The sequence below is a fragment of the Poecilia reticulata genome, chromosome 3 (genome assembly GCF_904066995.2).
Source record: "Poecilia reticulata chromosome 3, P_reticulata-male-v2, whole genome shotgun sequence".
Lineage (NCBI taxonomy): Eukaryota > Metazoa > Chordata > Actinopteri > Cyprinodontiformes > Poeciliidae > Poecilia > Poecilia reticulata.
The window spans coordinates 35,217,090-35,233,159 of NC_088832.1; the positions used below are offsets into that span (position 1 = coordinate 35,217,090).

Sequence of the window (16,070 nt, forward strand, 5' to 3'; positions counted from 1 at the left end):
TCCCCATCAAACCAAGTTAATCGAACTATAAGTGGGGAAAACATCCTAAATCATCCATCACAGAAAGCTCTCGCTACCATCCTCCATCTACTCCACCTCTTCTGCACCACCCGTTTCAACGACTCTCTCCAATGTTAATTTTCCACATATGCTAATTTTAATCATTTTTGAGGTTGACCAAACCCTCTACAGTCACCATGTTATAATGAGAAGCACAAAGTCTCCAAGTGTGGGATGTGCAGCCACATTCAAGCAGCACAAGCCGTCAGCATGATTCACTGCGTTTCTGTTTGATGTGCTCGGATCATTGTTCGCTGGCAGACGGCTTTAAACTCCCTCATGATTTATTCTTCCTCTTCCTGGTCGCTGCTGTTAAACTGCATAATTGAACTTGTAGAGTTGGTTGAGCATTTAGTTGAGTAACCAAGTCGACCCCATGTGTCTCTGATGAATCCCAGCCACATTGAAGTCTGGATACTTTAATGTTTAAGTGGTGAACTTGGTAGAAACTTTTAACCAAGTTAATCGAAACTACATGTTGACAAATTCAGCAACATTTCCAAATCAAAAACCTTTTTTACTGCTAAATGATTGAATTAATGGACATCTGAGCTCAACAACAAAGATGTTTATAGTTTTAACTTGTTCTTCAGCATCTGAAGAAGCTGAGCGCTGATTGTGTAAAGCAACCAAAGCCCGGTGGGTTTCCTCACCTTGCCGTTGGTGCTGGGCGTGTTTTCAGACGTGTGGTTGACTTCGCTTGTTCCGTCTGCCAGGCCTCGTTTCTGGCCGCTCTGTTCCCTGAGGTAAGCAAGCTGCACAACCACAACATGCAGTCAGGTGATCAACACATGCAGATTTGCATTTAACAATTCTGATTTATTTATTTAAGGATTAGGCATCTCCTAATTTTTCAAATTAAGAGAGGAAAACAAAGCAGAGATGTGCTAAAAGTGTGAACAGATAAATGAAAGGGCAGCACAGCAGGTTAAAACAGGATTAACTGTTTAAAGAAACTGTGATGTTACTACTTTGAATAGTCAGGAATGGTTGTCCAGGTTTCCTGAAAGACTTTAAAAAAGCTCCTTTTTGACGACTCAAAGGAAAGAAGTGATGTTATTAGCAGTTTTACTGATGGATCAGATTCATGTCTGCTTCCTGCTTAACACCCCAAATTCAAAAAGAGACAAACTTCAGGTTATATCCCAGATCTGAACAGAACTTCACTGCACACTTTTCTATGGCTAAACTCACAGCAGGCAGGCAGATGTGACCCAAAGCCACTTTCCGGAACTCATATCTGACTTTTTCACAACAATTACAGTATTTTCATCCAAAAAACATGATCTGAGCCACTTCCATGTGGAACCGATTGTATCAGATAGTTTTCAAACAAACAGAGCATCGCAGCGGCCATCTTTACTACTACAAACAGAGCATCGCGGCGGCCATCGTTACTACTACAAACAGAGCGCCATGGCGGCCATCTTTACTACTACAAACAGAGCGCCATGGCGGCCATCTTTACTACTACAAACAGAGCGCCATGGCGGCCATCTTTACTACTACAAACAGAGCATCGCGGCGGCCATCGTTACTACTACAAACAGAGCGCCATGGCGGCCATCTTTACTACTACAAACAGAGCGCCATGGCGGCCATCTTTACTACTACAAACAGAGCGCCATGGCGGCCATCTTTACTACTACAAACAGAGCGCCATGGCGGCCATCTTTACTACTACAAACAGAGCGCCATGGCGGCCATCTTTACTACTATAAACAGAGCGCCATGGCGGCCATCTTTACTACTACAAACAGAGCGCCATGGCGGCCATCTTTACTACTACAAACAGAGCGCCATGGCGGCCATCTTTACTACTATAAACAGAGCGCCATGGCGGCCATCTTTACTACTACAAACAGAGCGCCATGGCGGCCATCTTTACCATTATAAACAGAGCGCCATGGCGGCCATCTTTACTACTACAAACAGAGCGCCATGGCGGCCATCTTTACTACTACAAACAGAGCGCCATGGCGGCCATCTTTACTACTACAAACAGAGCGCCATGGCGGCCATCTTTACTACTATAAACAGAGCGCCATGGCGGCCATCTTTACTACTACAAACAGAGCGCCATGGCGGCCATCTTTACTACTATAAACAGAGCGCCATGGCGGCCATCTTTACTACTACAAACAGAGCGCCATGGCGGCCATCTTTACTACTATAAACAGAGCGCCATGGCGGCCATCTTTACTACTACAAACAGAGCGCCATGGCGGCCATCTTTACCATTATAAACAGAGCGCCATGGCGGCCATCTTTACTACTACAAACAGAGCGCCATGGCGGCCATCTTTACTACTACAAACAGAGCGCCATGGCGGCCATCTTTACTACTACAAACAGAGCGCCATGGCGGCCATCTTTACTACTATAAATGATGTCTGATTGTGGCTGCATTTCATTAGCAGCCTAACTGGATCCGTTTTGACACCATGTCACCGTCAAGCTGGACGGGGATTTAAAATCCAAATGGACTCACAGTTATAATTTGCTAAATTTTAAAAATATCTGACAACTGACGACCCAAACCATTATAAACCTAACAAAAGCAATTCTGGATCACTGGAATGAATATCTAGAAAGAGCGTGTGCTTGTGTGTGTGCTTGTGTGTGTGTCTCCAGCTTGAAGTGCACACAGGAAATCTAGGACAAATATCTGACATCCTCTGGGCGTTTGGTCAACAATCATCCAGCTGAACCTTCCTGCTCTTCCAAACGCTGCTCTGCTTCGGCCAACACTGAAACTCAACTCTGAGACGATCAAAGCTCAAAGGAGAACTAAGTAATAGTTACCATTTATATCATTTAGTGAAACATTTCCACGAAACATTGCAGGAATGCATTTCTCTAATCCAAAAACAAAACAGCTTGTTTCTAGCATTTTTGTCACTAAATGCCGAAGCGGGATGTCCGCTGCCATCCTGGGTTTGTGACCTGCACTGAGCCTAAGTCAGCTGATAAAACGACGCTGCTGTTTGGTTGTTTATTAGTGGAAATGGAAGAAACACCAAAAGACTTTATGTTAGTAACTGATATCCACCCAGTGTGAACCTGAACCGACGGCTGGATGCTCAGAATCGAGTGAAAACTCTTCCGATTTGGATTCTGATGGTCGGGACCGTCATGGCCGACAAAGAGATGAGTTTACAGCAGAGTTAGGAATATTGAGAAGCAGTATCCATTTGTAATAAGCAATTTGAGTATTTAGTGCATTAATATGATTTCTGTTCTGATAATTATGTGCAGCATATATCCGAGTCTGTGCTCACTTCAGATCCTCACCGTTTCATTTTCTCATCTCTGGCGTCTGTCTTTCCCCTGAAGTTGGCTTAAAGTTACTTTTCAGTTCTCCTTTAATCTCTCCAGAAGCATTTTACATTTTATTTCTTCTACCTCAAAGTCACAATAACACTTTATACCTGAACACAATCATAAATGAAGGACACGTCTCCAAACCCGTTAAAGGTTTTCATGTTTGCTTACTTCTTTGTGTGAGATGGCGAGTTGCTCCTCCAATGCACTGCATCGCTCTAAAGCAACACGAAGTCTCTCTCTCACCTTAAAACACAACAACAGTTCATGTCTAACTGGTCAGCAGGAACTCCTGCTGAAGTTTCACTCTGCAGGACGTTCATTGTACCTTCTCATCAAGGGCTTTGTGGTGTTCAAAAAGTGACTTTAGAGCTTTGAGGACCTCCACCTCGCTGGAGACGCCAGCTGGAGACTGAGCCTGCCTCTTCACCACAGTCATCCTCAGACTGCGCTCGTGACGCGACACCAGGCACTCCAGGTGCTCCAGCAGCAGCTGCAGAGAGAGAACACGCTAATGTTAGCATCCGCTATGCAGGAACCACGTGTGCATCAGCAGAACCGCTGCATGTTGTGAGATTTGTTGTCTGTAGTGGGAAATCTGTGATGATTAAGCAGCTTTCCACATGGGTGGGTTTGGACAATGCTTTGGATTATAAGACAGAAGCTGATTGGTGCAGCGCTGTTATGACAACCATCTCCAGTCCAAACAGAAACAGACAGGAATTTGCCAGGTATGTTCACTCACCCGGGTGTTGTTTCTCTCTGCCTTCAGCTCTGCGATCTCCTCCTCCTTCTCCAGGAGCTGCTCCCGGTAGATGTTCACCTCCTTCGTCAGAGCAGCAAACTCCTGCAACGTGAACACAGTCATGACAAGAAACACAACTATTCACTTTAAAAACATAAAGTCTAAATCAGATGTGTTCTGGCCTGCATGGAGATGTTTACACACAACCAGTTTCTATTCAGATGTTCTCCTCTCATCAGCTTATTAGTTCCTAATTAGTGTGTTTTTTCCAGCTGTGTGGTGTGCAGCCATCCCACAGTAAGCCGCAGTAGATAATAGCACATTCCTGTGTCTTCATAAAGTGGCTGACAGTCATGCTTACATGATGAGCAATGGAGCTTCACACAACAATCTGAGTAAAAACCAGAAGTTATCTGATGGAGGCCTGATTCTCTACGTCCAATTCTGCAGCTCAAGCTTACATTACTCACATATTTCTCAACATAAACGCATCTGGACACACATGCAGTGATCTTGGTGGTGGTGCTTTTAGAGATTACGTGCATGGCTGGGCGACTAAAGGATGAGCCGTGCTGATTTTCTTTGCCCTGCGGCGAAGGAACGGTGAATGGCGAGGCGTTCTTGTTCCGATACCGACAGTAGCAGGAGGGGGGCTGATCTTTTCTTTCACTGCTACAGAGATTCTCCCTCTCCTCCTGTCCAGCCTCTGAGCTCTTCCAGCAAACTGTCTGCAGCACTGAAGGACTGAGAGGAGCGATGCTATTGGTCAGAAGGAGAGACATGGTCTCTCTGCTGGCCAGTGGGAGGCTGTGAGTTGAAGGCCCAGGGGTAATTACAGAGCTGCTCACTTCCTACATTCCTGCAGAGTGGAAGTGAAGTTCGGTAGAAGAGCATCTGTTCTTAGGATAAAGTCACAAAGTGGGGCTGAAACATCTGAGAACAACTGAAGTGACTCACGTTGATTTGAGGAACAAAAACAGCTCAAATTTCAGCCGAGAACAGAAACTCAGCCCAGACAAAGAGTAGGATCCACATGAACAGAGTCAGAGACAAGCTGGTTGTTGGTCCTTCCGGAATATTTAACAGTTTGTTTAATGACCATCGATGCTGCAGATTTAAACAGCTGGGACTAGATCGCTGCTCAAGCCGGTGCTGCTTGGCAGAGGCTCACGTTTCGGGTCCAAACTAATATTTTCTCATCCTGTGAAATGGATCAGCCGCCTTGTTCTCACACCATCATCAACACAAGCTTTCTTTGTGTCTCTAATGTTGGAGTTAATGATTGTTCTGTTCACACATTAAAGAGAAACAAAACTAAATCCCATATTTCCTCTACTTAAGACTTTATCCGAGTCCAGAATCTGATCCCGTTGGGAGGATAAACACTGTGAGCCATTTCTCTCGCTGGTGCTAGCCTAGCACGTTTGTTTTGGTTGCGTTTACCCAGAATGCCGTGCGTCCACTTCCTGCTTTTGTTTCCAGTCCACTTGGCGTTCACATATGCATTCAAATCGAGCCAGAGTTCACTTAAACCGAACCCAGACTGAGGTGTGGAGGACCAGAGTTTGCCGTTTTGTTCACATCAGTTTGATCTCGTGTTCACACCAAACAAACCAGACGAAACCAACTGGAGTCGGATTAAAGCGGCTAAACATCGCTGCTGAGTGAAGTTGAATTTCGTCACTATGGGGAAATAAAGGTTATTTCTGTTTTCATTTCTGTTCACAGCAGTCGTCATGATTACAACATTCCAAGAAATTAATTTAGTTTCTCCTTCGTAAGCTTTGTCTGAACATGAAAAATCAGAACAGCAGAGAAAACAAGTTACAAACGAAATTATCAACACAGAATGAAAATACACTAAAATAATCCTTTAATCCTGTTGTATTTTGCAGACATGTTGCCTTATTATAACAGGTACATTTTCCTTTAACTGCAAGTCCTCAGTGGTGACTGAGTGACGGCGACTCGGTACATTCTGAGCAGGTTTCAGGGGAACCTCCAGAACCAGAACCTGGTCTCAGCCTGATAACAGCAGCCAGGGACTGTAGATCAGTAACAGTCTGGTTAGAAGGAGCGAGCTGCTCTATAAGCTGCAAGACCGAGGAATGGATTAAAGGGAGGGGAGCTACCGGGATATGTGTGCCAACCTGTTAAAGGAACAGTACAACACGGCAGAGGAACAATCCTTTCCAGGGAAAACCCAACTCTGACCTGCAGCACCACACTTTCAGACTTCACCCGACACGATTCCTGCAGGCGGGGGTCTAAACAAGCCGAGCATGATGCATAATGCAAATGACTGCATGCATGATGAAACAAAGGCCTTCTGGCATCAATCATTAATGACGAGTGATATCTGCCATCGGTCCAACTTCTACAGACACCAGCTGATCTGCAAGCATTCGTCCGTCTGAGTGTTGGGTCTGTGGAGAACTAGAGGAGCCGTCAGCTGACTGTTCAGAGGTGAGATCAGAAGCAACAGGCTTCCTGCCTCCTGCATCGTGACTTTAGCCGTTCTTAAAAGCTTAAAGCGTGCGCTGAAACGTGACACGGTGCAGACAGCATCTGTCCCCCTGTCAGGGCGAAGACCCACCTCCAGAAACCGGTCAGCAACAAAAACCTGGTTAACCAACCGAACAATTAAAACCACTGATGCTCAGTAAAATCCAACATTTAATTAGCTCTTTTTATGAGGTAAAATCAATAAATTAGAAGTGAATTTAGAAAAATCATTTTGATAGTTCTTTGGATGTTGTGTTAGTTTATTGTGAAACATCTTTTTGTCTCTAAACGACAGATGAAGTTATTATTCCTTAAATCCTGGGTCTCTGTTTGAAGATCTGCTCAAAAATGCCAAAATTAACTTAATGCATCTAAGAAACAACAAGGTTTGTTGGAAAGTTCTGGTATGAAAATAAAAGTAAGACTCCAGAGGTCTAAAAATCATCAATCATGTTTCCAAGTGACAGTAAATTAAGATGGAAAAAGTGTTCAAACTGTTTTTAATAATCATTTCAGCCTGTCTGTGATGTGAACATCTCTTTGTAATATTCAGCTGTAATCCAGAACCTGGAGCAAACCACAGAATCACATCTGACCGTTTCTGGACCAACATTTATGCACAAAAGAGGAAGAATAGAAGTTTTAAGAGCCATTAGTTGAAACTTATGAGTTTGTTATTTCTGAAGAGTTTGTATTTCACCACGTTTTCATTCATTTTAGTTCATATTGGGTCAGTTCAGATGATTCCTCTGAAATATGACAGATTATAAATCCGGATCAGAACAAAATGACCAAAAATTAAGAGACATGCTGGGAAAAAACTGCAATGAATAGAAACCAACGTTGACCTCAAATGATGGTTTGTTTCAATTCAAGTAGAATTTTAGCCTTCAGTTCCCTGCAGCTGATTTAGCTTAAATAGAAACAGACAGATTTGGTTTCTCACATTCTATTCTGGTTTATCAGATTTGCATAAACTGAAGTGGTTCTGAAAAGGTCACCAACCAAAACGCATCTGGCTGGAGCAGAAATAAAAACACAACTAGAATAATTAAAGTTAGTGTTTGCTATAGTTTAACTCTATTTTTAACCAACAACATTATTGGTAGAAAAAAGGCTGTGGTGCACAAAGGTTATACGCTCTGTAGTACGTGTCATTACATCACTGTGCGTCTGTCTGTTTACACAGCAGCTGAGTCACACAAGCAGAAAAAAGGCCTTTGTGAAGCTGCAACTGGTCCCAAACAGAGACGGTTCAGAGATCAATGCTTGTCCTGATAAATAGCAAGATGGCTGCTCAAACAACAAAAACCCAACACTGTCTGACCAGAGGGCTCGACTTTCACTCAACCGTTTAGAGGCTCTCATGTATCTGAAAAAGAAGAACGGGACCAAAGAGTTCGGTTCAAATCTGACAGGAAGCATCGTCTTTTCGGATCCAGCAGAGATCAGCGTTTTTCTCCCAGGTGTTGGCATTGAGCTTCTTTTGAAGCTTCTAACATTTGGTTAAAGGACAACACACTGTGACTTTCATGTTCCAGTGGAACAAGCCGGCCTTTGTCTCCATATCACCACTGGGCTACTCTCCATTCATGCCTTTGTGTCACAGCAGACATCTCAAGTCAGAGAGGGGAGAAAATGGCAAAAAACAAATAGCCAAGCATCGGTTTTATTTAAATTATGTAACAACTCCAATGACTTTTCACCAGTTACAAGAAGTCTCTTTCACTTCCTGTTCTGACTGGGAGTAAAAGCTTCTCACCCTGGAAAACAAGTTTTAAATGTGCGGAAAACAGAAACTAATCAGGCTTTTCTGATTTCAGTTCGTCTTCGAGGTCCGACCTGCAGATTCTGAATCTGGTGGTTCTGGTTTTCTTTCTAGGGGCTGAAACAGATTTTTTTTTTTTTTAACTCCTGTGGTTCTTAGCCAAGAAAATGCAAATCGGGCATTTTTCCATTGGCTGGTTTGGAGTGAATCAACCAAAGTGTAATTTTATCACACATCGTCATGTGGCTGTAATAAACAAGGAGGAGAGGTTGCAAACTAGTAAAGATCACCAATCTCAGACAGACTGAGGGAAACTTTTCAGGGTTTCATGCCTCTGGTAAGGCACAGATGTGTCTCCATCTCCTCTTTAACGCATTAAATCTTTTTAAGAAAAGCCAGAAACCACTCAAGTGCAAATTGAGGACATTTTCTACTTTTTCTGATTAAACACATCAAAACGTGCATAAATAAAACATTAATGGAAAAACGGTTAGTGAATCTCTGGTGTCTGTCGCCTCTTTGAAGCTCTTTCTGCTCCACTCGACAGCATGAGAAGTGCTTTATAACGACTGGCTGATTGAAGACAATAGAAGCTGGAACCAGCAGTGTGGCATTAGTGTAAATACATGTAAAAACGTAACAACCTGCAATAAACAAACACTAGAAATCATCCGTTTCTGAGACCCTGCAGGAGCTGCTGACGTGTGAGCGAGTCAGGCTGGAATGTCTCTGCATTCCAGTCCCAGGGTACGGACCAAGAGGGAGGGAACCGGAGAGAAACCTGGACCTCCCTCCACCTCCACCCTGCATGGCACCGAATGCATCAACATGTCAGAGTCTTTACATCAGCTCCAACCTGCCCTCCTCCATAACAAACCCTTAAACTTTACATCCAACATGTAGTATTTAAGTTATGAGTTAAAAGTTTGGATGCCATAAAGTCTATTTTGGATGAACTGAATCGAAGGAGAAAAGCTCCTGGATTATCAGAAACCCACAGGGAGATTATCAGGACGAACATTTGAAACGTAGGAAGAAATCAAGGTTTCATCAGACATGTTGAACACAACTCTAATTTGTTCTAAACTGAGCGTTTGTTCTGCTATTTGAAGCATGTGGATGTTCTGAGGCGTGGGCAGCATGAGGAGGGGATTAAGGAACCTGAACTTGGCCTGTAAAGCAGATATAAAGACTGTTTTCTGTCAAGTTTTATTAGTTTCTCTCCAGTAACAGAGTTTCAGATTTAACATGAAAGACAAAGAAAGCTCTGCAAGCTGAGAAAAACAGGAAAAACTGTTTTAATAAAGTTTTATAAGACATCAAAGTGCAATAGAAACTGAATTGTAGTAGCATAAATGAATTATAATATTATTACTACTGTTTTGATAAGGGTAATAGTTTGAGTATTCTCATTCCACCTGCCACATCAGCCTTGAACTCAATCTTTAGAAGCAGCTCAATAAAATCTTAACATGCAAATGAAAGTGTCTCCAATAACTTTAATCAGCTTTTCACTTTAAATAAATTCATCATCAGTGGTTGTAAAAATCTGTCCACAGTTCAGCAGATTTAAAATGTATTTCTGTTTCCACCCAGTTCCTGACAGCTTGTTGAGCCATTAGCATGACGAGTTCATCTCCATTAAGCTTTAGGATGTTTCCCTCCCGATAGTCCAGTGGACTCGGTTCTATCTGCATCATCTGCTCCATCTCCAGCTGCTGTCGTTTTCTTTCTCTCTGCTCTGAGTCAAACTAACCAATCCTCTGACCAGCCTGTTCCCCTCCCGGCCTGCGGGGGCGCTGCAGCAAGAACCACTGAAGGAAACAAGAAAACCTCAGAAGACAACTGACAAACTTCCTTCTTCACCAAATGGAAACTAAAATGGAGGCGTCAGATTTTAGTGTTTGGAGGATTTCTCTTTAGTCTTTGGCCCATTTCTCTAGGCTAGCGCATTAGCTTTGGTTGCATTTACCCAGAATGCTTTGCGCTGCAATCCACTTCCTTCTCTTGGCTAATGTCCTGTCGCTTGGTGTTCACATATGCATTCAAACTGAACCAGAGTTCACTTCAACTGAACCCAGACCGAAGTTTTGAGGACCAGACTTCGATTAGCTTTCACACCTCCCCAAACGGACCGGACTTTCAAGACAAACGGATTGGAGTTGGATTAAAGTGGACTAAACAGGGATGGTGGGACTGCACCCTTAATTTTCCATCCTTTCCTACAGATCCACTGAGGTCCCTCCTGTCTGCAGAGGAATACTTTCTATTCACAGCTGGGACAGCTACCTGGTGCGTCACTTCCACGTCTTGTTTAGTCAAACATGAACCAAGAAAAGCCTCACCTGGATGGTAACTCTGCTCTACTGGAGAAACGCTCAGCCAGAAGTGCAACAGTAACGGATGAACAGACTTTCTGCTGTGTTCTCCTCTGCATAATTTAGAGGAGGAAACCTGAACCCTTCGTTATGAATATAAAACCCTGCATGAGAAAAACATGAGTGTAAACATGTAACGAAGACCACAGAACAGACGGACGAAGGCCGGGTCACAAGTTCTGCAGCACTTTATGCAAACAGAAGAAACAGAAGCAACGACATCACTAATTTACAACAAGAGGGTCATTAATTTAAATTAACTTTCATTTCATGCAAAATGCTGCTAAAAAGCTCCAACAGTTTCCTTTGATTTTTACATTTTAGGACCAGATTTGAGCTTTAATTCAGTCGATCTTCTCCATGAGGCGTCAGGGACAAACTTTTCATCCACTTTGACGTCCTGATGATTTTTTTGGTTTAAATTAAGTCCAGTGCTGGGTTGCACGATAAATCGCAAAGTTATCATTGGAGGATTAATGTATTCATTAACAATTTCACAGAATGGAGTTAATGAATCCAGACTGCGTTTGATAGAAAAGCATCCAGTGAAGTTCTGGGACTTTAAGTCTGATTACATCATTTTAACTTGTTAAAAACTTTAATGCAATTGATTGCATTTCCTTTTTACATATAAAGGTCCCAATGAAACATTTATATTTGTGAGTTTCTAGTACAGAAATATTCCCTCAATGTCAAAAAATCCCTTTCACAACTCTGGTGTTTCCCTTAAATAAAAATGTAACTAAAATCACAACTGAATATGTTTATTCATGCGATAAGTCGTCACAAAACACGCTGCACCATCATCCTGCTGCTACTACTTCCTGTTGTCATCTTCTTCGTGGTTTCTGCCAGTGGCAGCATCTGTTTATCGCCTGAAGTGACTGATTCGTTAAACCAATTTAAAAAAAGAAAACACCTCATCCACAATCAGAAAAATAAGTTTTTTCAAAATTACTGTTTCCATCAAGCAAATTAACTTTCAAAATGTTACAATGCCCAGGTATATGGTCAATGGAAACGCAGGTGGAGGCTAAAGAAAACCTGCAGACGTTGCACCTAATGTCAAGCAGCTTTAAACATTATAAATCTATCAGGATCAAACTAACCCCCTGCTGTGGCGTCCAGATATTAATGTCGGATCAACATTTGTGCTGCTGTAGCGTCTCCACCCACCTGTGGTAAAGCGGTGTTGAGCTGCCTCTGCAGGGAGTCCCGCTCATGGCTGACTTCATGCAGCTTGCTCTGCGTCAGGCCCAGATTCTCCTGAGTCTCTCTCAGCGTGTCCAGGAGCCGGTCCCGCTCCTCCAGCATGGACACCATCAACGACTCAAAGTGACCCTCGGAGTCGGACTGCAGCGGCGACCCGGAGCCTCTGCGGCCGCCGCCGTTCCCGCCGCCCGGCCCTTCGGTCTCGCTGATGGTGGGCATCACCTCACACATCATCTGCACAGCAGCAGGGAAAGAATGAGGTGGGAAGCAGCAGACAGCAAAATGAGCGGCTTTCTCATATTTAAATAAACCGTATGAAATATGTACGTTTTTCAGTAGTAAGAACATACATTCACACCCACTGAAACATAAAGAACCAGCCTTTTTCCCGTTTGTTATAGAAAACCCAGCTTTCACATCTTCTCCGGTTTTATTTTATTATGTTCTAAATATGGGCCTTTCTGTACAATCTGAAGTTTTAATCTTTGAGCTTCAATCCTTTAACTTCCTGCTTCAACACCTGAATTTCCCACCTGGGTACATTAAAGGATTTTTCTATTCTGATATCCTTTTTGCACAAAGGATAGTACTTTCAGTATTGAGTGAAATACTCAAAGTACTTTGAGTATTGAGTGAAATACTGAAAGTACTTTGAGTATAATCATTGCCCTCAAAGCTGTGGAATAATTTTAGCCTATTAACTCCTCATGTTTACCGTTTGCTCCATTTCTCTGTCAATTTATTTTTGACACAAATAAAAATACCTCCTAAGGGACAAACAAAGGATCATTCCACACAAAAACAAATTATGTTTTAAGACTTGGATCTGATGCATTGAAAACCTAATTTTTAAAGTCTAAACGAGGATCTGGGCTTTCAGGATACTGTTCAGCAGTCTCCTGAACAGCTTCTGTCATTCTGGATCATTTTTTCTGCACTGGTTTGTTTTGTTGCTTCACTATTAAGTAACAGACTGAGCCGTCGACTGATTAACATCTTCCTGTGTTGACTCGGACCGTGGCAGACTGGAGCGGGATCCGCTGATCCGAAATCATCCGAAAGGCTTCTGGACATGAGAACTCAGACAAGCAGCTTAAATCATCTCTGACACAAAGACATTCAGAGGATTATCATCGCCTCAAACATCAGAATCAGGGAACGACTTTTCATATTTACCACCAACATTCAGCAAACTGAAAACAAGATTTCCTGCCAAACTGCTTGGTCTCTGGATGCCATCAGCTGGGCCTTCAGCAATAATGCAGAGTCATCTGAAAACCAACAGGTTACTAGGACTTCCTCCTCTCACATCCGACACACAAAACTAAAAATATCCTATCCTAGGGAAGCAGAAAAACTAGTTCACTGTCACTTTAAGGCAGGACTATCCGTGTTCTTTACCGTCAGAAAGTCCAGAAAAATGTTCTCCAGTTGACCCAGCTCCCAGTTTACTGGACCTAGCTCCCAGTTTACTGGACCTAGCTCCCAGTTTACTGGACCTAGCTCCCAGTTTACTGGACCCAGCTCCCAGTTTAGCCAGTCTGCTTTTAGAGCAGAATTAAAACGTTCCTGGTTGATGAAGCTGAGACAGACTTGGATTATGCTGATCTCTGCAGCTACAAACTGACCGCTTCTCCTCATGCTGCTTCTTTCCATTACCTGCTGTGTTTGCTACCGTTTACTTCCTGGTTTTTCTCAGTTTTTTCACCTTGTATTAGTTATTTGGCAACCAGTTTCAGTTTAGCGTTGGTATTGTCCTGGAGGGATTCTAGACAAATATCTATTGCTATCATTAACCATGTACTGCTGCCAGTTTACTTCTTTTTCTTGCTTCTGTATTTTGTCTGCTGTCTTCTCAACCTCCCAGTCAGTTGCAGTTTACCGATTACATTCTCAGATCCAAGAAACGACCTCTGACACAAACAGAATTTGTCTGATTGGTAGGTTGATTGATTTAATCACCTGATGCAGATAATTCAATCAACACATTCAAGGTGAGGGTTTAGAGACTAAAGGCACATTTTCCTGAACATCAACACATTATCAAAGTTGATGTTTTCCTAAAAGAAGTGAGGTTAAAATAATTACAGAAAGGATTAACCATAAAGATCAAACTAAGTGTCACAAATGTAGCAAAGTTTTTCAGGGTTTACCTGCAGAAAATTTACTCCGCCTGGTGGCTTACCATGTTTCTGAATTAAAAATGTTTAAAGTTGACAGGAAATTTGAAAATATCAAAAGCCTAAAATAAACAAAAACAATGCTCAGCCTGGTGGGAGCACAAGTAAAGCCTGGTGGCCCGCCAGGCTTATAGAAGCCAGAGCTCAAATTTCTAATAATTCATTACACAGATTTCCCGACGTTAATGTCGGCATCAACATTTCTAAAGACGCTCCATGAATGATCAGGGATTCCTGGAACTCTGGAAAGCTGAATGGCTAAAACGGTTCAATAACCTGAAGAACAGATTAAAAACAATAAATATCTGTTCTTGTTGAGCTAATGCGCCAATTTATTCAATAATTCAGCAGTAAAAAATGTTTTTTAAATTGAAAATGTTGCTTATTTTGTTGATATTTCAATTGTGATTAATTAATTACAGATCCTGCAATTAACTCGATTAAACATTTTAATTAAGCCCCACCAGCACTATTTACTTATTTATAACCAAAGAGTAGAGAAGGCCGAGTTCACCCTGGTTTTGAAGCTTTGTTTATGTTCTAGTTCAAGTCCCGTTTCTGCAGATTTCAGATAAGATAGTGACTAAGTTCAAAAGCACAGCAGAGATGATTTGATCACCAAACTTTAGACACAATCCGTCATTTCAACAACGCATCGACTAAAAAGAGGAAAGAGAAAGTCAGATCATCTAGATCTTCAAACAAACTGTACCAAAGCAAAATATTTTATCTATATTCAAGCCGACGTTGAGCAAAGAACTGAGATCAAGCCTGGAGTTCATTTAAAAGATGCTGCCAGCGGGTTTACACACCGAGCCGCACAAACCGGAGAATCATGTGAGCTGGATTTGACAAACCTACACAAGCAGCAAACCCACAGCGGGCTGAGGGAATTTAAAACAACCCTGATCGGTCAACCAAAAACTCCCTCCTGGAAGCGTTTGTCTTTGACACACACTAATTAACCAGACAAAACTGACCGTGTCAGCACTAATTAATTGAAATCAGGAATTGCATGCTTCCAATAATAAATGCTGTTTGTGGTGGACTGAGCCAAACTTAACCTAATTTACTGGAAGCAAAAACCCTGAACCAACGCTTCATATTGAGGTCAAGCCACTCAGGATCAGCAGCGGGGGGGGGAGGGTCGCTAAGCATCAACGGGAGGTAGCGACAGATGGTGAGCAACTCTGTAAAGACACGCTGTACGTCAAAAACTAAAGGTAACAAATCAAGATTTGGATAAAAGGCCACACAACATTTATAAAACTTTTTACCAATTACTTTGTAGAGAATCATTTTGAGGCTCAGAGCATAAAGGACTCGGTGTAAAGTAAGAAAGGTGGAGCTGACATTCTGCCTTTTGTAAGCGTTCAGCTTTTTCCTGGATGATTTTTTTTGCTGAAAATCCTCTGATCGGTGGAGGTAACCGTTTTGAACATGAAGGAATCATAAAATGATCCTCATTTGCTCATCAAAACACATTTACTGCTTCTACCAACAACTACAGCTCAATGCTGCAGATTTTCTAATGACATTCTTGACATTTTAGTCCCAAACATTCACATAATTGGGTTTCCTCTGTATTACGAAACATAATCAACACAGAACAGAAGCTGTCCTCTGGTTCAGCAGCTGCTTTATGGATGACTTTATTTATTACCGTGGTTCACACTGAAAAATAGGAGTTTATAATCAATACATTGCAAAGAGTTTTTATGACTAGAATAATCCTGTCTTTAGTGATTCCTGCACCTGTAGTTGAGGCAACAACAGTAACTCTGCAGTAAGCTGCCATCTTTCCTACGTACAGGGTTTCCTCACAGTTTTACTTTTATCAGACATCGTTTAACATCTGGACAAAGTTGGTGTATAATCTAGATCAGATTATTCTAGAA

The 16,070-nt window shown here is 42.3% G+C and overlaps 1 protein-coding gene across 1 annotated transcript in view; it reads right to left on the bottom strand.

Annotated features, from left to right (window-relative positions):
- The window catches only part of ppfia1 (PTPRF interacting protein alpha 1), a 49,981-nt gene that overhangs the window by 31,815 nt on the left and 2,096 nt on the right, over positions 1–16,070 (bottom strand). The window contains exons 2-6 of the mRNA XM_017304067.2: positions 11,957–12,226; positions 4,130–4,231; positions 3,713–3,877; positions 3,556–3,630; positions 714–815 (exon numbers count right to left, since the gene is read on the bottom strand). Coding sequence (XP_017159556.2) covers positions 714–815; positions 3,556–3,630; positions 3,713–3,877; positions 4,130–4,231; positions 11,957–12,226 — 714 coding nt within the window. The remainder of the gene's footprint in view (positions 1–713; positions 816–3,555; positions 3,631–3,712; positions 3,878–4,129; positions 4,232–11,956; positions 12,227–16,070) is intronic.